Source organism: Furipterus horrens, unplaced genomic scaffold, assembly GCF_987537825.1.
Source record: "Furipterus horrens unplaced genomic scaffold, mFurHor1.1.pri manual_scaffold_1, whole genome shotgun sequence".
Taxonomy (NCBI): Eukaryota; Metazoa; Chordata; class Mammalia; order Chiroptera; family Furipteridae; genus Furipterus; species Furipterus horrens.
Window position 1 is genome coordinate 105266969 of NW_028327171.1, and position 26240 is coordinate 105293208.

At 38.8% G+C, this 26240-nt stretch overlaps 1 protein-coding gene across 1 annotated transcript in view; it reads right to left on the bottom strand.

Moving 5' to 3' along the window:
* Window positions 1–494: 494 nt before the first annotated feature.
* POLQ (DNA polymerase theta) overlaps window positions 495–26240 on the bottom strand; it is a 138607-nt gene continuing 112861 nt past the window's right edge. Inside the window, exons 27-30 of the mRNA XM_090277130.1 lie at window positions 21727–21851; window positions 5095–5248; window positions 1854–1972; window positions 495–1463 (exon numbers count right to left, since the gene is read on the bottom strand). Coding sequence (XP_090133256.1) covers window positions 1350–1463; window positions 1854–1972; window positions 5095–5248; window positions 21727–21851 — 512 coding nt within the window. The 3' untranslated portion in view covers window positions 495–1349. The remainder of the gene's footprint in view (window positions 1464–1853; window positions 1973–5094; window positions 5249–21726; window positions 21852–26240) is intronic.

Below are 26240 nucleotides of genomic sequence, written 5' to 3' on the forward strand. Positions count from 1 at the left end.
GTGACCTACATGTCTGCATTCATATTTGAAGATCACTCATAAGTAGAGTGAGCTTTCTCTTGGGCTGGATCTCAAGGCCACCAGAATACTGACAGCGCTACAGCTCATCTCTGGAAAACATGGTACAGGTGAATATGGAAAACCCTTGAGAAACAATAATAGAATGTCCCTCTTACTTCTGCCATCTTCTGTCCACTCTCTGCACCCCCCAAATGTATGCATGAGTATTTTGTGCACTAATATCCAATAACTGACACTGAATCACACTTTATTTACAAAGCAACTGTCTTTTTAAAATTTTCTGATTAATAAACATAAAAGAGCTCTTTTGATAACTGATTAAGAATATAATTAACATTTCCTATGTGCACAGAGTTGAGCAAACTACAGAATAAGCAAATATGGAGCACAAGTTTCTGATAGTCTTAGACCAAATACAATTTAAAAAAACTGAACTGCTGATAGGTTTCTCATAAATACATTTTATTGTAACAGCGAAAAAGTCAGTTATACACCTCTGACTGGAATTATTAAAGTACAATCTTTTTAAAGTGGTATTTTCACTGTGCTAGAAACATAGAAAGAGACACTGAAGGACTAATAAGAGGGTGTTTTCCTTCTCTGGAAGTATTATATTAAACTGCAATATAAACACCCAATCTTACAGAACAGGATACCTCTTCAAGAGGTGTATCCTATTCTATAATACCTAAGTACTGCAAATAAATTCATGGCATGAATTGGGGATCGGAAAGGAAGAAGAAACAGAATTTCATGAAAATCCATTCCTTAACTACATCCATATCAAACCTTACCACTTTATAGAATTCTTAATTTATTAGCCCATGCTGTTTAAAAATACTACTTCAGGAGTCTTAAACTGATATTGGAGAAGAATCACACACAAGGCCTAACACTGGAGCTCTATATGAAGTCAAATCCTATTTGCCTATGGCTCCTTTTGGATCCTGGACAGGGCTGAAAATACCCAGAGGCAACAGTTCCATTTTTCTCATGCTCAGCAGACAGGTGAGGACCCAAAGTACTAAGTGCATATTTCAAGCATGAGTACTGAACCTGTTTAGACACACAGTAAACTAAGACAGGCAATTTCATAGACACTCTTTGAGAGTTCATTAAACTTGGTATTTTGCCTCAAAAAAGATTTTTTACTCTACAGAGAATAAACTCTCATATACATTTTGAAACTCCCACTATAAATTACTATCCTAAGTCCATAAAGACTTGATGGTTTCTGTTTTCATTTAGTATGTAAAGTGTAATCTTCATTCTTTCCATGTACTTGAACCTACACAGGGCTTCCCTAGGAGGCCTTAATCAACTATAATTTACACATCAAAGTCCTTCAGCTCTCCCCAGCTGCCACCTATTTTCACGTTCACTTTCAGTTTCACAGACAGTTTTATGGCATTTTCCATTTCATTCTTGACAATCTGAGCAACCTAAGGGGGAAAAAGAGGTTAACAAACTCTCTGCCCAATGATAGAATGTTTCCCACCCCACCCACTGAGGTGACAAGCCAGACCAGAGCTCTTCAACTGGTGCTTAAAACCTGACATGGCAAGAGGCAGGCATCCCAAGCAGGGATCAGCATGAGCTCAGCCAGTCTCAGCTAGAATGCTCAGAGCTTTGAAACCATCTGGACAAGACTCCAAATTCTCATCTAACTTCTCCCAGACAAAGATATCCCTGCACCAGGAATTGCTTTAACAATAGTATTACACTGAGTACTCTCAGTTCCTGCTATACCTTAAGGACTCAACATTTCTGTATCTTAGCCTGACCTATACAGTGTCTTAACTGTAGAATGGATGCAAACACTGTAAAAATACCTGAATGACATCCTCTTCTGCCACTTCATATAGGAGTTCATCATGGAGCTGAAGGATGAAGAAGCCTCCTCGGACTGGGCGGAAGACGCCTTGCAGTTTTCTCTTTGGTAACAATGCTCCTAGCCAATGAAAAAAGCAGCAAACATAAACATGTCACTCTGCCACAGGAGAATGTTATTGGGTTTTTTTTTTTCTTTCTGTTTTTTAGAGATCTTGAGAAACTCTGGGAAATTTTAATAAAGAGATTAAAATATATCATGTTTAGGACTATCAGAAAAATAACTACTTACTGGCCTTCTTAACTACTACCTAGCCTTCTTAGCAGGTAGACTAAATCTCTGTCAATTTCCTCCCAGACAGGAGGAGTCTAACAAAGAAGCCAGTAAATGAAGTTTGAAGAAATCTTCTCCAAACTCTAGTCTAATTTATTTCTTATAAACAGTCAACATCTTCTCTTTCCATGGAGTCCCCACTACCAACAGTTCTGAGTAAAAGCACCTGAATAGTATGCTCCAGCAAAGTGACTGTCATTAGGCAGTGTTTTATAAAAGGGACACTTCCTGGTGTCTTTTCATGGCCAGAAGTGTCACTGTGGTAGAACTGTGCTTCCCCAATCAGACAGCATGCTCTAGACAAGTGATCCTAAACCTCAGATCCAAATCTGGACTCCGAGAGTATATGGATCCCTTGACGTTATATGTAAGAGCCTATGTCTACACGTTTTTCTGTGGAGGTGATTTATAACTTTCAAAGAGTCTCAAAAAACTCTTGACTCCAAAAATGGTTATAAATCACTATACTAGACTTAGTTCCTATTTCCTAACTAGCTAGGCCTGGTGGTACAGCTTATGTTCCTCTGATCATAAAATAAAGTTCAGCATTAAGACCTTTAGAGTAACGGCCTTTGTCCACAGCTCACAGCAGTGCCTCCTTTCTGCCACCCACATTTCCTTCTTATCCTTCGGGACAGCATAACTATCATCCCATCTCACTCAATACCTGGTCCTCCCCTCAGAATCCATTAGCTGTCATTGTTTGCAGCCCAGTTCCTTCAGAGGCGGCTCTCGTGGGGCAAGAGAATGAATGCAGATGAGGCCATGGCGAGCTGCCTACACACCAGGCCACAGAGGCTATGCGTCTGTTCACCAGTTTGGCTGATGGCTGATCTGCCCCGTGGTCCCCATTTGTCTCACAACATTAGCTGTCCAGATGCTCTGGCTTTTCTTCTGATCGCCATACCTTTGTCCTCTTCATTTCCCTTGCATACTTGGCTTCTGACCCACAATGCCACAATCCTCCTGTTCCCTCTATGGTCCGCTCCCTCAGGCTCAGTTTCCTTTGCTCCCACTGACCTACTGCTACCTTTAACCCAGTGTTTCACCATGAGTCACCCTCAGTGACATATCTACATTGCATTCCACTCATTCTAAATGTTGTTATTGTCTGCATCCTAATTTTGACACTGCATTACTGTACTCTGTTGTGAAGAGTTATGTAAATATTCAAAGTCAGGTATCCTATCTTCCCTTCCTTCCTTAGTAAATATTAAATTTAAACATAGGTTGATAACTTTTACTTCTAAACCTTTCAAAGCACAATAGTGTTATTGTCCAAATAAGCTTGATCACATATTCTCTCTCTCTCCCGTCTCTGTCTCTCTCCCACCCATATATATAGTGAATATGTGTGCATGTGTTGTGTGTGGGTGAACACTTATTCCCACATACAATATGTTGAATGATCAGACTTAGATATTCTGGGGGGCATTGAAGATAATAAAACTAATGATCCTCATTTGATGGGCAAATAGGTTTTTATATCTATGTAGTTTTGTATGTAAGTGAACATCTTTTTATGTAACTGGCTGCATTGTTCTCTTTAATATATTTGTATGTCTTTTCTATAAATAGCAAATTCCATTATCAACAGCTGATCTATACCTTTTCTGACCCACCTCAAGCAGTTTATTTTTTCCCTCTATGCCTGAAACCTTCTTAACCTCTTCCCAGGAAAATTTAAAACATAGCTACAGTCATGATTTGACAATTTCAGTGACCATGAAGTGGTATTTAAAGCAGAAGTATAGACATGGACAAGCAGATAAGGGAAAGGTCTATGTAGTTGTTAAAACAAGGAATAATCTATTCAAGCAATAAGGAGAGAACTTTTAGGGAAAATATTTTTAGAACAAGAGCAAGAAAAGATGACAATATTAGCAAAGAAATGTATGTGATAAGGAAGTCAACTTAGTGTTTATTTCCAGACTTCAGAGAACAAGGAGTGCCATGAATAGGTAAAAGCAGCATGTTCTTAAGTTATGTTCTGAGGACCACAGGGGAATGCTGAGACCCTTTCAAAGCATCTGCAAAGTCAAATTATTTTCTTAACGTGCAAAGATTTTCCTTTTTTGGTCTCATTTGTCAATAAGTGTACAGAATGGTGATCAACTATCCTGGTCTTAGCACTGAAAGTATCACATCCTGAGAAACCCACTAGTCTCCCACAAACTGAGACATCTATCACCCTAGACTGTATCTGTAGGCTTTTCCAGAGGTTACAGGACATGTAACATTGCAACAAACTGCAGAAATAGGTAAGAGAATCCAACTGTTTTCTCATAAACTAGACATTAAAGAGATTAGCAGAAAGGTAAAATAAAGTCACTCATTACCAAATTCTTTTGTTCTACAAAGTGTAGTTATTAATATTTTAGCCCTGACTGGTGTGGCTCAGTAGGTTGGACATTGTCCCATAAAGTGAAAAGTTGTCAGTTCGATCCTCGGTCAGGGCACATGCCTGGGTTATGGATTCAGTCCCCGAGAGAGGCAACTAATTGGTGTTTCTATCTCACATCAATGTGCATCTTCTTCTCTTTCTCCATCCCTTCCCCTCTCTATAAATTCTTTAAATAAATAAATAAAATCTTTAAGTAAATAAACAATAAATAATGCAGTAATTTTAATAAAAATGTTACTTAACATACGTTGAGTTTATTATTTTTTTGAATGTTAATTATGGTTTTAAATTCCCTATTTTTTAAATTTCTAATATGTTAAATATTGGTAGATAGAACCCACAGAAACAAAAACTCTTTGGGATCTTAATAATTCTGAGTGTAAAGACAAGTCAAGACCAAATGTTAGAGAATTGCTGAGAAATAATATACAAAATACTTCCCCTTTTCATTATTGATGCAATTGATCTCATCATGCTATAGTAGAGGTCTCATTTATGAACAAACCTGTTCTGTCTCTTTGAAGCATACTTTCCCGATGACCATGGGATTTGAAGATTGAGTGGAAGGTCTCTAATTTCTTCTGAATGTTAACTGTGGCTATTTTGACAATATCAGCTGCTGAACCTTGGACTGTTGTATTGATAGCCTGACGTTCAGCCTATGAAAAACAATAACAGGTGCTTCATTAGATATACAACATGGTTTCATACCTTTTAGCACCCACAGATCAGTGCTTACATCTGCAAACAGACTGGAAATCTGGACCAATATGTGACCCAGGATATCAACCATTAAGCAGAATTGTTGGAATAACAGCTGGAATGATCCAGGCCCTGAGACTCTGAGCTATCATCCACATAAATAGAAGGACGTCAGATTATTTCAGTTTAGGAATATTAAACTCTCAGTTAGAAACTAAAAACTGTATCACACTTAAGATGTATTTAATAGCTCAAAACTATTTTATCTTATAAACATATATCATCAATGTTCTAAACTTCACTCTGAAATATCTATTCCTCAAAATACAACTATTAACCCTAAATAGGTATAAGTAGAGAATATCATTCTTTGTGATGTGGGTTGGAATGTTCCAAGTAAACCCCCCATAAGTAGCCTCTTGGTCCCCTGTTGAGTTTGCCCCTGGCAAAGCTGAAGCCCTCGGGTATGAATCAGAGCTTTTGTTAGGCTGCCAGGACTAATCATGGAAGGGTCTAGTCTAGTCAAAGAACAAGTATAAATGACCCATGGGCAGGGAAAACAGGGTGGGTATTGACTGGGTTGGGGGGTAGTGACACAGGGGAGAGCAACAGACAAAAAATTGGGACAACTGTAATTGAACAACAATAAAATAAAATAAAATTTTTAAATGCATATCTTAGCTCCCTAAGTATTAAGTTAGAACTTCCCTGAAACTATTGTTACCATGTGCTTGTTGGCCAGCAATCACAGCCATTAACAGTGATTATCCCGGGGCAGTAGGGATGGGGTCTGGGTTAATATCTAAGGTGCAACCTATCCATGAATATTGTTCCTGTTGTCCCAAAAGTTCTCAGAAAATGGAAAGAGTCTACTCACTGGAGGGATCTAAGTAACTTGAGAGGTGTTCTCTTGTTCCCTGTCTCCTGAGTACACCTAACTCCTAGAATATTAAATTCCTGCTAAAGAGATAGATGTTTTTTAAATCAACATTTTGTGTGTCAAATGCTGATGAATCTACTGTAAACTAATTCATTTGTCACTATTTAAAGAATGACTGCATTTCAGAGTCTTCCTGACTCCTGTCCTGGTTGAAACTCCGTGTAGTGTGTTGTATTATTTTTATCACTTGCTGCCTTTCTCTGTGAAGTTACACAGACCCACCCACTGCCATGTATTCTGAAGTGTTTTTCACTTCAAAAGGATGGCCTTGACTTGTTTTGGCCAATAAACTGTAAGTAAAACTGACATACAGCACATGTAAGAAGTTTTACAAACTACCCAACGTTATCACAAAAAAAGGCCTATCCCAGATAGGGGCTCTTCCTTTGTTCTGGATTCCAGAGGGAAGAAAATATGGAGCAGAGCAATAGTCAATCCAGAACTAAGCTACCACATGAATTAAAAATAAAGCCACTTATTATATAAGTCATTGAAATTTTGGAGTTGTTTTTACTAACATGAGCAAGCAAAACTATGACTAAAATATATACTACACTCTCATGATATTGTACTTCCCTGATTTTCATCCAAAATAAGAAAACTTGGCAGTCTTAGCTTTATGTCCCACAATTTGAGTTCCTTCATGAACAGGGCTTTTTCATACACAAGTAAAAATTAGGTTTCTGATAATGGGAGATTAGGTCATTAGAATCAACTCTCTAACTGATAACAAATGAAAAAGCTGGAATTACTTTTTTATTTTTTGCAAGCGATACTGTATAAATAGAATATATAAAAGTATCTACAGATAAATAATATTTGAAAGTTTTCTAGACAAAAGAAGAACAATAAAAACAATTATATTTTTATATGTGAGCAGTCAGGAGTTAGAAAATGTAAAAAAGGAAGGAAAAGAATAAAAAAGGTACCATTTGCAATAGCATCAAGTTTTCAAATACATAGCTATAAATCTAATAAGAAACATACAATCTCTTTCCCAAAACTATACAATGTTATTGAGAGAATTTACCAAAACATAAAGACCTAAATAAATGAACAAATAGATCACGTTCATGGATCAGAAGCTCAAATTATAAACATGTCTATTATTCCCATCTTCATCTATAAACTCAAGACAATCATAATCTAAAATCCCTATATGAGGACTTCCAGCCAAGATGGAGGCCTAGACTGACATGCTCCATCTCCCTCCAGAACTAAGAAAGAATACAGTATTCCCTCACTTATCGCGGGTATTACATTCTAGACCACCACCACCACCACCACCCACTCCCCCGCACCGCGATAGGTGAAAATCCACGAAGTAGAAATCTTACATTTATTTTAGTATGTATATATATGTGTGTGTGTGTGTGTATATATATATAGGATTTATAAAGCCTTCCCACACACTTATAAACCATTCCCAGTCCCTTATTAACCTTTCCCGCTCCCTTATTAACCTTTTCCATACTTTTATAAACACTACTTATGATCTTAAACATATTCTACACTCTTAAACCTACGTCTTTAACAACATACGTATACAGTACTGTAAAATTTTATATGGGTGCTCACCAGTGACGTATACTACAACTTGAATGATGAAGATGATGAATTAGCTGTGCAGTACTGATGAAGATGAAGGTGACGAAGATGAGATAAATGTACTGCACAGCAAAGAAGAACATTACAGCTCTTCTAAAGGCACCACCTCATCAGGTGCTTCTTCAGGTGGTGCAGTGGTATCTTCGGTGTCATCCATAACTTCTACTTCTGCTAAAGCCATAGGCATAACTGATTTTTTCATTCAAGTGACGAACATAGCTATGGAGAATTGCTGGCACTGCTTCTTCTTCTGATTGAGAATGTTTTTGTAAACTGACATGACACTGTCGATTGAACTTGCAAACTGCAATGAACAACCATATAGGGGTCCCATTCTTCAGCCACTCGTTGAAGTTCTTTGGCCATTCTGACCATGGTTGCAAGACAATCAAGTGTTAGGCCAACCTCCTCCTCTTCTTCAACCCGTTGTTCATCTTGCTCCTAATCCTCTTCTTCACTTGCTGACTTAGCTCCTCCAGGTCTTCGTCCGCCAATGGTTGAGAGTGCACATTGATCACGGTATTTCTGTCTTCAATAGTCATGTCACTGAAGCCCTCTCCTTCCAGTATTTTTGCCAGCTTCACAGCCTTATCCACCATGGAGTGATGGATTTCATCAGGAGAGAATCCCTTGTAATCATGGACCACTTCTGGCCACAATTTTTTCCAGCTGGCATTCAAAGTCTCACTCTCAATCTCCTTTATGGCCTTTTGAATATTTTGGAGACAGGATGCAATTGTGTACTCATGCCAGTACGTCTTTAGCGAGAAGTCTTCATCCGAGTCCATAGCTTCAATGAGGTTTTGCAGGGCATTTCAAGTGTAGAGCACCTTAAAAGCACAAATAACACCTTGATCAATTGGCTGAATGAGTGATGTGGTGTTCATCAGCAAGAAGTCTATCTGGACGCCATCGTACGTCAGGTCAATAGCATGGTCTCCAGCATTGCCCATTATCAGAAGCACTTTGAAATCAAGGCCTTTCTCTGCCAGATAAAACTTAACCTCTGGGATAAAACATTGATGAAACCAATCAGTTGTAAGGAGTTTCATGATCCAAGCCTTAGGGTTGTGCATCCAGTACACAAGCAACATATTCTTAATTTTGTTTTTTAGGGCCTTTGGGTTCTTGGACTTATAAATAAGCCCTTGCTTTAACATAAAGCCCTCAGCATTCCCACACATGATTAAAGTTACTCTATCTCTTTGGGCCTTGAAACCAGGGGCTTTTGCTTCCTCCTTCATAATGAAAGTGCGAGATGGCATTCATTTCCAGAATAAGCCCATTTCATCCATGTTGGAAACTTATTCAGGCTTATAGCCTCCTTCCTCAATCATGTCTTTGAATGTGTTGCTCACGTACCTCAGCTCTGGCTTTATCCACATAGGCAGCCTCTCCGTGCAGAGAAACACTCTTGAGTTCAAAGCACTTCTGAAATTTGTCAAACCAGCCCTCACTGGCACTGAATGGGGTTGGTCTGGTTGGAGAAGCACTCGAAGGTCCTGCTTCAGTGTCATTGTCATCACTATCCTCTTCTTCATTCTCATCACCATTGTGATCATCCCTTTTTGCTGCTAAACGATCATACAGTTGCTTGGCCTTTGTCTGGATGGTGTTTGTATCCAGCAAGATATTCTTTTTTCTGCAATCGTTTATCCACACAGCTAATGCAGATTCCATCTTCACAATGATCCTATTGTGGGAAGTAACCACCCTCTTTGCTGTTTTGTTGAAAGTCACTGATGCCATAAACCTGATATTCTTCTTGTCCTTCTTTATATAGTGAACCATAGACTCATTGATCCCATAATGGCAGCCAACAGACACATAGCTTCTCCCTTCCTTCAACATGTCAAGAAGTTCCACCTTCTCTTTTATGGTAAGCATTTTCCTCTGGAGCTTGGGTTCACTGCCAGAATCCTTAGAAGATGCAGAACGTTTGGGTGGCATCATAGGGCTTGCAATAAATTCAGTCTTTAAGGAAAATTTCACAAAACACAACACTGCAGAGCAAAACTACACACAGTGATCAAGAGGTAGGAGTAAAGTGGACAAGGCGAGACGCCGAATGTATGCGCACAGTGCGGGATAGCAGACAGACTGATTCTATGGCTACTGAGCCAATCAGTGCCCAGGATACACAAGACAATGCTCTGGTTGGTTGCCTTCCATCAATCAGTCAGTCGTGTGCTGTGTAAATCTCACGTAGGCAAATGAGCTCAAGCGTACATCTCATTTTCAGCATAATGTATGTGTTTGTCCACACACAAAAAACTACATACTGTAAACAGCGTGCAGTATTTTATTTCAATTTAATATTCTTTTAATGTTAGAATCATTTATTATATTTTTTGAAAAATTTTAGGCAAAAATCACTAGAATCATAAATACTACGCATATAAATATGTATACAGTACTGCAAAATCCTGTGATATAGTGAAAAATCTGCAATAAATAAATATAATATTTTTAAAAATCCCGCGATATAGTGAGGCCACAATAAGTGAACCGCGATATAGAAAGGGACTACTGTACATATACCACAAAACCAGGAATAACCACAAGTTCCAGAAAATAAAGCTACATGGAAGTCCAACATATGAAGATATAAAAAAGTGGTGCTCATCCAGACGGGTAGGAGGGGTGAAGCCAGGGTGGAGAGGTCAAGCTGTGCTGGCGGCAGCAGTTGCAGCAATGGCGGTGGGACAGCAGTAAGCACAGACAACTGTATTTAAGGGGAGGTGAGAAGCGTCTGGGGAGCACCCCCAGCTGCAGACCAAACCAGTCAGCTCACAATTCCAACACCAGGGAAGGCAGACCCCCATTGCCTTAGACTGTGAGGGCTGGAGAACGTGGTGACGGAGGAGGAGGCTCCCAGTCTCTCAGTGGAAAGTGAACAGCAGGAATCTGTCTTGGACCCCCAACCCCCACACAAAGCACCACAGTGTGGTGAGAAGGGTTGCCCGGTAGTGACAAGTGCATGGGGCTTCACCCCCTGAAGCATAGGAGGCATGACAGCCCCACCCAAGAAGGAAAGGTAAACAAAAAACTGTCAGGATGGCACAGATCATGATAGAGATCCCGGTGACACAACTGACCAGACAGCAAATATCTAAACTAACAGCTCAGCAGATAAGAAATCTTTCTGAGGCACAGTTCAGAGCTTTGGTCATATGAATGCCTACAGACCTAACAGCAGATCTTAAACAAGATGAGGAAGGAACGAAGGATAGCCCTGCTGTAATGAACAAAAAGATATATAAAACAAACAGTGAGAAAAAGAAAACCAGGGATCAAATCAACAAATCAGAACATAAGGAAGGACCAAACAGTCAACCAGTGCAGAAAGAGGAAACAAAAAATGAGAAAAATTAGGAGAGGCTCAGAAACCTATGGGACAGCTATAAGCGGACCAACATCCGAATCACAGGGCTGCCAGAAGGTGAAGAAGAAGAACTAGAAACTGAAAAATTATGTGAAAAAATAATGAAGCAGAACTTCCCTAACTTGGGGAAGGAAATAGACTTACAGGTCCAGAAAGCACAGACAGTTCCAAATAAGCTGGACCCAGGGAGAACCACACCAAGACACATTAGTATCAAAATCTCAAAAATTAAAGATCAAGAGAGAATCTTAAAAGCAGCAAGAGAGAAGAAGAGAATTATGTACAAAGGGGTCCCAATAAGACTCTCAGCTGATTTCTCAAAAGAAACTCTGCAGGCAAGAAGGGACTGGCAAGAAATATCCCAAGTAATGAAAAGCAAAAACCTAAAAACACAATTACTCTCTCCAGAGAAGCTGTTGTTCAGAATAAAAGGGCAGAGAAAGTGCTTCCAGGACAAAGTAAAACTGAAGGAGTTCATCAGATCCAAACCACTGTTATATGAGATGTTAAAGGGACTTGTTTAGGAGAAACAGGATCAAAACCATGAACATTAAAATGAAAACTGTATCACAACAACCAACAACAGAAGCTAGGGAATCAAAACAAAGGCAAAGTAAGTAGGCAACAAGAGTGGGAAAAGAATTAATAGGTATGGGGAACATTTTAGGGGGAGGTCAGGGAGTGGGGGAATGGGGAAAAGGGAGGGAGATGGTGCAGGAATTAAGAAGCATAGTAGGAGGGAGGGGAATAGGTAGGAAGATGTTGAGAAGAACTATATGCACAACCAATGGGCATGGACTAAGGGGGTAGGGACAACTGGAGGGAGGATGGGCCACTGGGTGGAGGGGAACAAAGGGAAAAGAAATTGGTACAACTGTAACAGCATAATCAATAAAGCATATTTTTAAAAATTCTATATGATTTTTTGTTTGTGTGGAAATATACAAGCTGCTTCTATAATTTATATAAAAATGCAAAGAACCAAGAATAGGCAAATATTTGGGGAAAAATAGAACAAGGTAAGACAACTTACTTTGACATATATCAGACACCTTACAAAACTGCATAACTAAGGTAGTGTGACACTGTCCAAATGGTGACCAAACACTAAAGACGTGTCCAGAAACAGAAACATCCATATTATTTGGTTTGTGGCAAAGGTGGCACTGCAGAGCAGTAAGGGAAAGCTGAGTCTTTTGAATAAATAGTTTAGGACAATTGTATATCCACGAGGAAGGTGAGGAACTTTGACTTTCGATCTCTCCTAACATGAAAATCAATTCCTGGTGTAGGTATAAATGCAAAAGGCAAAACAAAAATTTCTAGGTAATATTTTCTTGATGTTGGGGTACAGAAAACTTTCTTAAACAGATCAAGGAAATCACTCCAATAATATAAAAGACTGATAAATTCATGTAAGTAAAGAACTAATACCTGGAATATATAAAGAACTCTCATAAATTGGTTAAAAGGCAGACTACTTAAAAAAAAAAGTCATTAGACTTGAATAGACCCTTCACAAAAGAAAATATCCAAATGGCCAACAAACATTTTTTAAAAGGAGTTCAACATCACTAATCATCAAGGAAAAGCAAATTAAAAGCACAGTGAGCCCTGGCCGTTGTGGCTCAGTGGATTGAATGTCAGCCTGTGAATCAAAAGGTCACTGGTTCCATTCACAGTCAGGGCATATGCCTAGGTTCAGGCCGGGTCCCAAGTTGGAGGCATGTAAGAGGCAACCAAACATATGTCAATATTTCTCTCCCTCTCTTTCTCCCTCCCTTCTTCTCTCTCTATAAACAAATAAATGTTAAAGAAAAAAAAGCACAATGAAGTACAATTACCAGAATGGCTAAAATTAGAAAGACCAATGATATCAAGAATGCAGATAAAATATACATAGTTGATGGCAATGTAAACTGGGATACTGACTGCGAAACTGTTACATAGTGCATACTAAAGGTAAGAATATGCTTACTCTATGACTCAGCAATTCCACTTGAAGGTAATGGAACTGGGTACATATGTTCGCCAAAGGACATGAAAATCTTGTATATGAAAATGTTGATAGCAACTTCATTTAATGATAGCCAAAATGTGAAAATAACCAAAATGCCTGCCAACATTAGAATAAAGAAATTATGGGTATGTTCCCACAATGGAATACTACTAAGCTAAATAAAGACATAAACTATAGCTGCACATGACAGTAATGAATCTCACAGATTTATATTTGAATGAAAAAATTCAGACCCACGAATATATATAGTATGATAGATAAAAGTGAAGTTCATACAAAACTAACCTATAATTTTATGTGTGTGCACAGTGGGGACTTGGAGGGAGCATAAGGAAGCCTTCTGTGGAGCTGGAAAAGTTCTACATCATGATTGTGATTGGGCCATATGGGCATATACACATGTAAAATTTCAGGTTTGTGCCATTTACTGCATGTATGTTATTTCTTAATTAAAAAAACAAACTTAAGAATAAACATAATGAATACTCTCTCCTCAACTAAAATTACTAATAAGATAATGAAAAGGCCACAGTTTGAGAGAGAATGTTTTCCACACAGGTAACCAAAACTAAGCTCCTAAAGAGTCAGTAAGAAAAAGATCAATAACCCAACAACAACAACAAAATGAAAAATAAAATGTGAATAAGCACTTTCCCAAGGAAAAAAAATAAATGGCTAAAAAAATTTTTTTAATTTACTTTACCTCAGTATTTAAGGAAATACAAATTAAAACTACAGAATAACTAAAATTATATTAACTTGAATAACAAATGTTTGCAAGGATGCAGAGCAGTAAGAACTCACATACACTTCTGATGGAAGGACTGACTGCTACAACCAACATGAAAACAATTTGGCTTTATTTACCAGAGATGAAGATAAGCAGCATTTCTATGGCTAGGTCTTTACCAAACATACATGGAAGCATCTGTGCACCAAGAACCTTGGGTAAGAATGTTTAAATCAGAACAATCCATAACATCTCCAACTAGAAACCCAAATGCCTATCAATAGAAAAAATGAATAAACTGTAGTATATCCATATAATAGTACTACACAGATACCTGTACATAAAACAACATGAAGGACTTGCCTATGTAATGTTGAAAGAAGCTAGACATAGAAGAATACACATATATAATGTCTATAGGAGTCAATAAATACACAAAACGAAGCTATGAGGTTAGAAGTCATTTCTGGGAAGGCAGTGGGTGGTGATTAGAAGGAGGCCTAAGAGGGGCTTCTGGGATCCTGAAAATATTCTAGTTTGTGAGTTGGGTGATGCACAGGTGTGGCCCTGTGATAATTTACTAAAATTTACATGGTTTCTGTGGTTTTTCTATGTATATATTTCAATGCAATAAAAGTTGAACAGAAAGTAAAACCAAACCTAACCAAAAAAAATTTTTTTAATTAAAAATCTGGCTATATTTTCTCTATTCCTAATTCAGGGAGTTGGATTTTTTTTTGTCTCAGCAACAATAAATCAGTTATATCTTAACATCTAAAGTTTGGTCATCAGAAGTCTTACTCTCTTGCATCCCTATATTCATTGCAGCATTATTTAAAATAGCCAAGATTTGGAATCAGCCCAAATGGATAAAAAAGCTCTGGTACATTTACATAATGGAACACTACCCAGCCATAAAAAAAAAAAAAAAAAAAAGGAAATCTTACCTTTTGCGACAGCATGGATGAACCTGAAGAGTAGTATTCTAAGTAAAACAAGCCAGTCCGAGAAAGACAAATGCCATATGATTTCACTTATATGTGGAACCTAATGACCAAAAAACTAACAAACAAAATAGAAACAGACACATGGATACAGAGAACAGACTGACAGCTGTCAGAGGGGAGAGGAGTTGAGGGGCTGGGTGATAAAGGTGAAGGGATTAAGAAAAAATACTCTCACAGACACAGACAACAGTAAGGTGATTACCAGAGGGAAGGGGGGGGCAGGGGGAGGTGGAAGAGGGTAAAGGGGAGATAAATGGTGATGGAAGGGAACTTGACTTGGGGTAGTAAACACACTATACAATATATAGATGATGTATTATAGAACTGTACACTTGAAACCTATATCTATATAATTTTATTAACCAATGTCACCCCAAAAGTTCAATTTAAAATTTTAAAAAAGATTCTAACAATTTAAAACTGTAGTAGCATTGAAAAAAAAGAAGTCTAATCTCACATCTTTGGGTACAAAAATATTAGTTTTCAAAAAATTATAGTGTTCATTTACATTAATAACTCTATCTTCTATTTTACATCATGTAAACTCCAATAAACATAATTCCTGTTAGATCAAGTCCAGATTTCTCAGCCTGCCATTAAATGAACTTCTACTATTATTCTACAACCTGGCTCCATTGATAAGCAGAAAGTTATCTGCTCCTAAGTGACAAATCACTCTCCATTCCTACCAAATTGACTTCTGCCAATCCTCACTCAAATTTTTTTAAGTATATTTTATTGATTATGCTATTACAGTTGTCCCAAGTTTTCCCCATTAACCCCCCTCCACCTGGTATCCCCCTTCCCTCCAGCAATCCACCCCCTTAGTTCATATCCACGGGTTGTGCATATAAGCTCTTTGGCTTCTCCCTTTCCTATACTATTCTTAACATCTCCCTGTCTGTTTTGTACCAACCAATTATGCTTCTTAATCCCTGTACCTTTTCCCCAGTGCTCCCCTTTTCCCCTCCCCACCGATAATCCTCCAAATGATCACCATATCTATGATTCTGTTCCTGTTCTAATTGTTTGCTTAGTTTTTTATATTCAACTGTTGAAAAATATGTATTTGTTGCAATTTTATTGTTCATAGTTTTGTTCTTTTTCTTAAATAAGTCCCTTTTACATGTCATGTAATAATGGTTTGGTGATGATGAACTCATTTAGCTTTATCTTGTCTGGGAAGAACTTTATCTGCCCTTCCATTCTAAATGATAGTTGTGCTGAATAGAATAATCTTGGTTGTACCTACCAATTACACTTACTTACTTCCATCACACTGAATTCTTCTTGACAGTCCCTTCTTGCCTGTGAAGTTTCTTTTGAGGAATCAGCTGATAGTCTTATGGGAACTCCTTTGTAGGTAACTCTCTTCCTTCCTCTTGCTGCTTTTAAGATTCTCTCTTTATCTTTACCCTTTGGCATTTTAATTATGATGTGTCTTGGTATGGTCCTCTTTGGGTCTAACTTATTTGGGGCTCTCTGTGCTTCCTGGACTTGCATGTCTATTTCATTCACCAAATTAGGAAAGTTTTTTTTTCACTAATAAGTGAAAAACACGGTTTTCAATTTCTTGCTCTTGCTCTTCCTCTTCTCATTCTGGCATCCCTATGATTTAGATGTTGGCACTCTTGGAGATGTCCCAGAGTCTCTCTCTCTCTCTCTCTCTCTCTCTCTCTCTCTCTCTCTCTCTCTCTCTCTCTCTCAATTCTTGTTTCTTCATTCTGTACTGGTTGATTGTTTATTTCATCCTTATGTTGCAGATCATTGATTTGAACACTGGCTTCCTTCCCCTCACTGTTGGTTCCCTGTGAATTTTTTTTTACTTCACTCAGTGTAGTCTTCATTTCTTCCCTTATACTTTTGCCATACTCAATAAGTTCTCTGGGCATCCTCATCACCAGTGTTTTGAACTCTGCCTCTGATTGGTAGGCTATCTCTGTTTCATTTAGTGCTTTTTCTGGAATTTTGTTCTGTTCTTTCATTTGAGCCATATGTCTTTGTCTCCTCAATTTGGCAGCCTTCCTGTGTTTGTTTCTGTATATTAGGTAGAGCTGCTTTGACTCTCTGTCTTTGAGCACCTGTTACTTCATGGAGGGCAGAACCTTAGGTGATTGCCAGGGTGGGGCAACCCACTTCACTGCTTTGTGGCTCTGTATGTGGGGTAGGGGTTCGAGAGGGGATAATACCACTACCTGGCTACTGGACACTTGCCCAGGTCTTGCCCCATTTCCAGTCACTTCACCCACTATCCATATGCAACTGGCACCCCCCTAGCTGGTGGGCTGGTGGTAGTTCCCAGAGTAGGTGGGTTTGTGTATTTTCTAGGACTGTGTAGGCCCTTTAAACAGACTCTACTGAGAAACCAGCAGTTTCTTCTGCCACCTCAACACCAAATGGTTTTTACAGCCAGAGGTTATGACACCTTATTTTCACAGGGATGGAACCCTGGGCTTCACAGTCTGGTCTGGGGCTGGGATCGCTTGATTGACCACATGTGAATGTGGGACTTCCCATTCTGCCAGCCACCATCTTGCTGCCACTAAACCATGTCCACTCCATCCCAGCTCCCTGTCTCTGCACCTCCTACCCGTCTGGATGAATGTGGCTTCTTTAAATCCTCGGTTGTCGGACTTCCATACAGTTTGATTTTCTGGCAGTTCTGGGTGTTGTTTTGAGTTTAGTTGTGATCCTTCTTGTGCTTGTGCAAGGAAATGAAGCATGTCTACCTACACCTCCATCTTGACCAGAAGTCTCAAATTCTTATTCAAATGTGATTGTCTTTTCCTCATGCCCAATAACCTAAATTTTAAATCATCTTTAAGAATTTGTTCAAGTACTACCTTCTTCCTGAAGCCTAAATAGTTAAGCATATATGTTATTTTTATATACTTTCAGTTTGCTTTATCTCTAATATATTCTAAGATTTATTTTTCTATTGCATCAATTACAGTGCCTAATTCACTTAAGAGATGGTAAAAGCCTGATAAACATCTGATGTCTGTTGTGGAGATATGGGAGGATAGAGAGTGAAGAAGTAATAAAAAGCCAACTATTCCTCCATGGTCCCTGAGAGCATTAGTGCTCTGAAGGCTCCTAGCTCCAGACTGAAGTTCAGCAGTTTGGAGGCTAGGTATTTTCATTACATGCTATACATAATGGACACTGACCTACAGAACTATGGGGAAAGGGCAAAATACAACCAGTTAAAACAAAAAGATCTGGACTTGAATAGAAGCTTAAATGCTCAGATTCACAGAATGCTTTTGTGAATCCCAATGATTTCAGAAAGATTTTGTTCATAATTTGAGCAAATACCATTATTATATCTTTAAACTGATGTTAAAAATAGCCTTCTTCCATATTTTGGGAATCCTAAAAACCTCTGATGAGCTATGCTTTTAAAATAAATAAACAAGAATGAGCCAAAAAAAATCAAAATTTAATGACTGACTAATCTCTGAAGATATTGGCAATCTGGTATAATATGTATAACAAATTAGCATATGGTAGCTGAAGCAAAGATCAATGAGCAAATGTAAGAATTAAGTTTATTAATAACTTACTACCAACACTACTAAATAATTGGCTTAGTGAAACACCTTTAAATGAAGTGTTATAAAAGTGAACTGATATATATATATATATATATATATATATATATATATATATATATATATATTTTTTTTTAGTATGAGTTCTCATCATGACCTGAACTGATATTTGAGTCTCCCAAAGACTGGCATGTGCCATCACTTCAGAAGTCCTTAATGAAACAGAATACCCAATTAATATATTAGTGATCCCTCTAAGGCAGGTGTCCCCAACCCCTGGGCCACAGACTGGTACCAGTCTGAAGCCTGTTAGGAACTGGGCCACACAGCAGGAGGTGAGCAGCAGGCAAGCAAGTGAATCTTCTGGCTCTCATTACCACCTGAGCTCCCCTCCTGTAAGATCAGCGGCAGCATTAGATTCTCATAGGAGCGCGAACCCTACTGTGAACTGCTCATGCGAGGGCTCTAGGTTGTGGGCTCCTTAGGAGAATCTAATGCCTCATGATCTGAGGTGGAGCTGAGGCGGTGATGCTAGCGCTGGGGAGCGGCTGCAAATACAGATCATTAGCAGAGAGGCTTAACTGCACAGAGACCATAATAAGTCAGTTGCTTGCAGACGCATATCAGACCCTGTCAGTGAGTGGCAAGTGACAATTAAGCTGCATTTGGTGGTAAGCTTTATACTGGCAAGTGAGTAGATTTATCTCAATTGTACAGCTGCATCTGGTGGCAGCCTTTAAGGAAGAACCCGACACTTATTTCAGTCTGTGTGTGGCCCACCCATTATTTTATTTACCACTTCCATCCATACCTCTTTCCCCACACTGCACACTTGTCTCAGTTTTGCTAAGCCCACATGCTAACCTCAGCCAAAATGAGTAAAAAACAAATGTTGCTGAAGAGCTTCTTTGAAAAAGGGGAAAGACCCAGTGATGAGAGAGTAGAGGACTAAGACTGCCAACAAAAAGAAAACTGCATTTAAAAGAAAATACCAAGAATCCTACTTAAATTATGGGGTCATTGCAACAGGTGATTCACATTCTCTAAGCCCACTTTGTATATGTGGCAATCTGCCAACCAATGAAGCCATGAAACCTTCAAAACTGCTTCTCCACATGGAGATCAAGCACCCTGAATTAAAAGACAAGCCATTGGAGTTTTTCAAAAGAAAAAAAAAACGTGAACACAAATAACAGAAGCAATTATTGGAAGCCACCACTTCATCAATGTGTCTGCACTGAGAGCATCATTCTTAGTGGCTAACTGCATTGCTGAAGCTAAGAAGCCCTTTACTATCAGTGAAGAGTTAATCCTGCCTGCTAAGGACATTTGTCGTGAACTTTTAGGAGAGGCTGCAGTTCACAAGGTGGCCCATGTTCCTCTTTTGGCTAGCACCATAACTAGGTGAGTTGATGAAATAGCAGAGAATATTGAGGCACAATTGTTAGAGAGGATTAATGTTCACCGTGGTACACAATCCAGGTTGACAAGTTTACCAATGTTGACAACAAGGCAACAATGCTGGTTTTTGTGTGACATATTTTGCAGAAAGATGGGCATGAGGCTATGTCATGCACACTTTTGTTGCCAACCATCCACAGCTGCAGAACTATTCAAGTCTTTGAATGATTACATATCAGGTAAACTGAGTTGGTCACTCTGTGTGAGTATATGCACGGGTGGAGCGGCTGCCATGACTAGATGGCTTTCTGGCTTCATTACTTGGGTCAAAGAGGTCGCTTCTGAGTGTGAGCCTACGCACTGTGTCATCCATAGAGAAATGCTGGCTAACCAAAAAATGTCACCTGAACTTAACAATGTTTTGGAGGATGTAATTAAAATGAGTAACCACATTAAAGTACATGCCCTTAACTCCTGTCTGTTTGCGCAGCTCTGTGAGGAGACGGACGCAGAGCACACACGTCTTCTCTTATACACAGAAGTGAGATGGCTTTCTAAAGCTAGATCACTGGGCAGAGTTTCTGAGTTACGAGAGCAGCTCCAGAGATTTTTTTCAGAAAAACAGTCACCACTGGCAGCACATTTCAGTGACACAGAATGGGTCACAGAATTTGCTTACTTGTGTGATGTGTTCAACCTACTCAATGAACTCAATGTGTCACTTCAGGGAAGAGCAACAACTGTGTTCAAGCCAGCAGATAGTGGCTGCATTCAAAGCCAAAATGGGATTATGGGGGTGACAGGAGGACACTGGGATTTTTGACATGTTTCAAACATTAGCAGAGATTTTGAAAGAGACTGAGCCAGGGCCTTCTTTATTCCAGCTGGTGCATGATCACCTGTTTTCAGCTTTCGAAAGAGTTAGAGCATTACTTTCCAACTACAAAAGACCCCCAAACTGGGAAAGAATATATCTGCAACCCATTTGTGAATAAGTCAGGTGAACGACTTTGTGCTAGAAGAGAATCAACAGCTTGAGATTGCAAATGACAGCGGCCTTAAAATTATGTTTGAGACAATTTCAAATCTCCATACGTTCTGGGTTAAAGTCAAGGAGGAATATCCTGAGATTGCCACAAAAGCACTGAGAAGCCGGCTTCCACTTCCAACATCCTATCTTTGTGAAGCAGGGTTTTCTGCAGTGACAGCAACCAAAACGAGACCGGAATAGACTGGACATAAGCAACACACTTTGGGTGTCACTGTCTCCCATCACCCCCAGATGGGACTGTCTAGTTTCAGGAACACAAGCTCAGGGCTCCCTCTGATTCTGCATTATAGTGAGTTGTATACTTTTTTAAAATATTTTTTATTGTTGTTCTATTACAGCTGTCCCAACTGTTCCTCAGTTGCTCTCCCCTACCACACCCACACCCAACCCCACTCCCAGTCAATCCCCACACTGTTGTCCATGTCCATGGATTTTTTATCTTGTTCCTCGACTAGACAGACCCTTCCCCTTCCCCTCTGCTCACTGTTCATTATATATTACAATGTAATAATAATAGAAAAAAAGTACACAATAAATGTAATGCACATGAATCATCCCCAAACCATCATCACCCCCAACCCCCACCCACATCCATGGAAAAATTGTCTTTGTGAAACTGGTCCCTGGTGCCAAAAAGGTTGGGGACCACTGTTCTAAGGAACATTAGAAACATTTGTCTTTGTTGAAAAGTATATGTCATTAAAATTTTAAGTTAAAAATCCAGAGAATTTCAACATACATGAGCTTTATGATAAGGATTGTTGTCTTTGATTCCTGGTAGATATCTACGCCTTCCCAAAATGGTCTGAACAAACCCAACTTTTTTACAATTCTTCACTGTCTCTTTCATAAAATGATTAATGCCTGCAATGAAAAAAAAAGTACAACAAAATTCCATTAATTTCATTCAATAGTTTCAACATAGTGAAACATACCAAAACCCCACTAATATCACATCATTTGCATATAAACTTTCATTCACTGTTTGTAGACTCAAAAAGTTAGAAATAAAAGGGACTTTAGAAATGAACCAACAACAACAATTTTTCTTTTTTTAAACCTAACTCCAGAAGGACAAGCAAATAGGAGTAAACCCTAGGATGTTTACTCCAGGATCTTAAGAGATTCCATGCTACTTTTCACAGGTTTCTGATCTTTGATAATCTTAATCCTCTTTTACTCTCTGATTTGATCCTTGCCAGGCTTAAAACATTCTACCAGCTCCTTGCTACATCTAGACTGCAATCCACATAGGACCTAACTGAAATTAATGCATGAGTTATATTCCGTTGGAAATATATACAGCCCACTTCGTAAAACCCAGAAAGACTATGTATAGTGTACTGTTTTTTTTTAATGAACGGTTTACCTGATCAGTTTAATCTTCTATTGTAGTTTTTCTATTACCAGTTAGTCCCCTTATACCCCCTCCCCCAGCTATTCATATACATTCATGTTCCCTATACCAGCCTTCATCCTTTGCAATATAGGTCCCTTCTTATGTCTGATGGGTCTCCAGGATGAAATATTTGCTCCATGTTGGTCAATCTCATCACTGCTCATTTCTGTCTCTGAGCTGGAGAGGTTCTTTCTCAATATACTTTAAAAGATAAAACAATAGAGATTGTGCTGATCTAACTTTATTTATATGGGCAACCTCTGCTTTCTCATGGCTCTGCTCATCCTAAGTATTGGGTTGGTCAAAAAGTCGTTTGTTTTTTTTTCCATAAGATGGCTCTAGTAATACTTGTCTCTAACTTCATTTGAAACAATTTTGTTAGATTGCTTTGTGACTGCTGTCATATCAGCCTGCGTTTTAAAAAATTATCAAAATTGGTGGTTTTGTGTAGCCATTTTAATATTGAAGATGGAAAAAAATACACAACATTTTCAGCAGATTATGTTCTATTATTTTAAGAAAGGTAAAAACACAACTGAAACACAAAAAAAGACTTGTGCAGTATATGGAGAAGGTGCTGTGACTGATCAAACATGTCAAAAACTGTTGGCGAAGTTTCATACTGGAAATTTCTCACTGGACAATGCTCCACAGTTGGGTAGACCAGTTTCAATTGATAGCAATCAAATTGAGACATTAATTGAAAACAATCAATATTATAACACGCAGAAGATAGTCAACATACTCAAAATATCCAAATCAATAAAGTTATTGGTGAAAAGGAAAAATGTGTCTTTTATTTTTTTAAGTATACTTTATTGATTATATTGTTATGGTTGTCCCAATTTATTTCCCCTTTGCTCACCTCTGCCCAGTACCCCCCTTCCTTCCAGCAATCCCACTCCCCTTAGTTCATATCCATGGGTCATGCATATAAATTCTTTGGCTTAAACCTTTTCTATATTATTATTAACTTCCCCCTGTCTCTTCTGTACCAACCAATTATGCTTCTTAATCCCTGAACCATTTCCCCAAACTCCCCCTTCCCCCTCCCAGCTGATAACCCTCCAAGTGCTCCACATGCCTATGATTCTGTTCCTGTTCTGGTTTGCTTAGTTGGATTTTGTTTGTATTTTTTAGATTCAGTTGTTGATAGTTGTGAGTTTGTTGTCATTTTAATGTTCATAGTTTTGATCTTCTTTTTCTTAAGTAAGTTCCTTTGACATTTCATATAATAATGGCTTGGTGATGCTGAACTCCTTTAGCTTTACCTTGTCTGGGAAGCACTTTATCTGCCCTTACATTCTAAATGATAGCTTTGCTGGATAGATAATCTTGGTTGTAGGTCCTTGCTTTTCATCACATTGAATAATTCTTGCCAGTCCCTTCTTGCCTGCAAAGTTTTCTTTGAGAAATCAGCTGATGGTCTTATAGGCACCCCTTTGTAGGCAACTGTTCTTTTCTCTTGCAGCTTTTAAGATTCTCTCTTTACTTTTCACCTTTGGCATTTTAATTATGATGTGCCTTGATGTGGTCCTCTTTGAGTCTAGCTTGTTTAGGACTCTCTGTGCTTCTCAAACTTGTATGTCTATTTTCTTCACCAAGTTTGGGAAGTTTTCCTTCATTATTTTTTCACATAAGGTTTCAATTTCTTGGTCTTCCTCTTCTCCTTCTGGCACCCCTATGATTTGGATGTTGGCACGTTTAAAGTTGTCCCAGAGGTTCCTAAACCTCTCACTTTTTTCAATTCTTGTTTCCTCATTCTGTATTGGTTGACTGTTTTTTCTTATGTTCCAAATCATTGATCTGAACCCTGGTTTCCTTCCCTTCACCACTGGTTTTGTGTGGATTCTCCTTTGTTTCACTTAGCATGGCCTTCACTTCTTCCTTTCTGCATTTGCCATACTTAAGCATGTTTGTCAAGTCTGTGAGCATCTTAAAAACCAGTGTTTTGAACTCTATGTCTGTTAGGTTGACTATCTCCTCATCCCTTAGTTCTCCCACTGGAACCTTGATCCGTTCCCTTTTGGGGCATACTTCTCTGTCTCCACCTTGGTAGGCTCCTGTGTTTGTTTGCCTCTGGGTCTTAGGCAGAGCTGTCACTCCTGTTACATTATAAGGTGTGGAGCCTTAGGTATTCATCAGTGCAGAGTGACCCATTTCATCATCTTGTGGTGCTGTATGTGGGGGAGGGGCCTGAGAGGGAACAATGCCACTTGTTCAGCATTTGGCCCCTCTCTAAGCATTTCTCCCACTTCCCGTATGGAACTGGTGCCCCTCTAGCTGTTTCCCTGGCTGTCATTCTCAGAGTGGGTGGGTCTTCAGATGTTCTAGGACCATGGGGGCCTCTAAACAAGTGGACTCTGCTGAGAGACCAGCATTTTCTTCCTCTACTCCAACCCCCACTGGTTTGCACAGTCAGAAGCAATGGGGCTTTATTTTCCCCGATGCTGAAACTGTGAGCTGTGAGGTCTTGTCTGGTGCTGGGAGCATTCCCCGGGTGTCACTCCCTACTTTTTAAAACATGTGACTGCACTTTCTGCTGGCCTGCTGCTGCCACCACTGCTACCACCACCACGCCATGTCCTCTCCGCCCCTCCTACCTCTCTGGCTGAGTATTTCTTCTTTATATCTTTGTTTGTTGGACTTCCATGCAGCTCAATTTTCTGGAACTTCTGGTTGTCTCTAGTTTGAGGTAGTTGTATTCCTTCTTAGTTGTGGAGGGAGATGTAGTGTGTCTGTCTAGTCCTCCATCTTGGCTGGAAGTCTCATATGTCTTTTATTTTATGGAAAAAACCATATGAACTTTTAGCCAACCCAATAACAAACACTAATGTCTCCCAATTGAAACTCCTCATTTGAGAATTTCTGTTGTGTGGCTGGTACAGGAAAGACATCTGAGGACACTGTGAATAATAGGGAGAAAATCCTGCCCTGCCAAATAAAGCTGATGGTGATATTTGACCACTAGCATGAAAGTTCAGAAAGCAATCAGGCTTTCATCTCTTTCTCTTTAAGAATTACTGTGATATTATTGAGTGAAGAACAAACAAAAGGAAGAGATTTAAGAGAGCCCTACAAAGTCTCTTACCTGACTGTATAGGAGGCCTTCAAATATCCAGAGATTGCAAAAACTATTTTAAAAACAATCAGTTCTGACATACAATTTACATACAGTAAAAGGCACCCAATTCAGGTGAATATTTTGATGTATTTTAATAAATGTATAGCCTTTTATAACAACCACTACATGATATAAAACATTTCATCACCTTTACAGTCAGATCCCCATTATCAGCCTCACTCACTAATGCGCTTTATGACACTATCTTGGTTTTTTATGTTCTTGAAATTCACAAAAATTGAATTATACTGTATGTTCTCATTTGTGTCTGCCTTCTTTTGCTAAGTAGTATTACATTGCAGATATACCAAAATCTGTTTATCCGTAAGCCTGTTGATAAACATTTGGACTGTTCCCAATCTTGAGATGTTGTGAGTAAAACCACTATAACATTCATGCACAAGTCTTTCTTTGGATATATATTTTTATTTTGGAGGGGCAAATACCCAATAGTAGAATTGCAGGATCAAATGGCTTAGTTTATGTTTAACTTTGCATGAAAGAGCCATACTATTTTCCAAAGTGATGATATCATTTTACAACTTTATCAGCAATGTAAAAGAGATATGCTTTTGTTTTTATTTTTTTTAATTTACAGTCTAATTTGTTTGATTTACACTTAATTTAAAATGGATATATGAAGAAGCACTTCTGGATTGGTGGAGTAAGGGCCTATGAAAATCCACTATGGCATGAGAGCAATGAGAACACTGGAAAATATTGCCAAAAT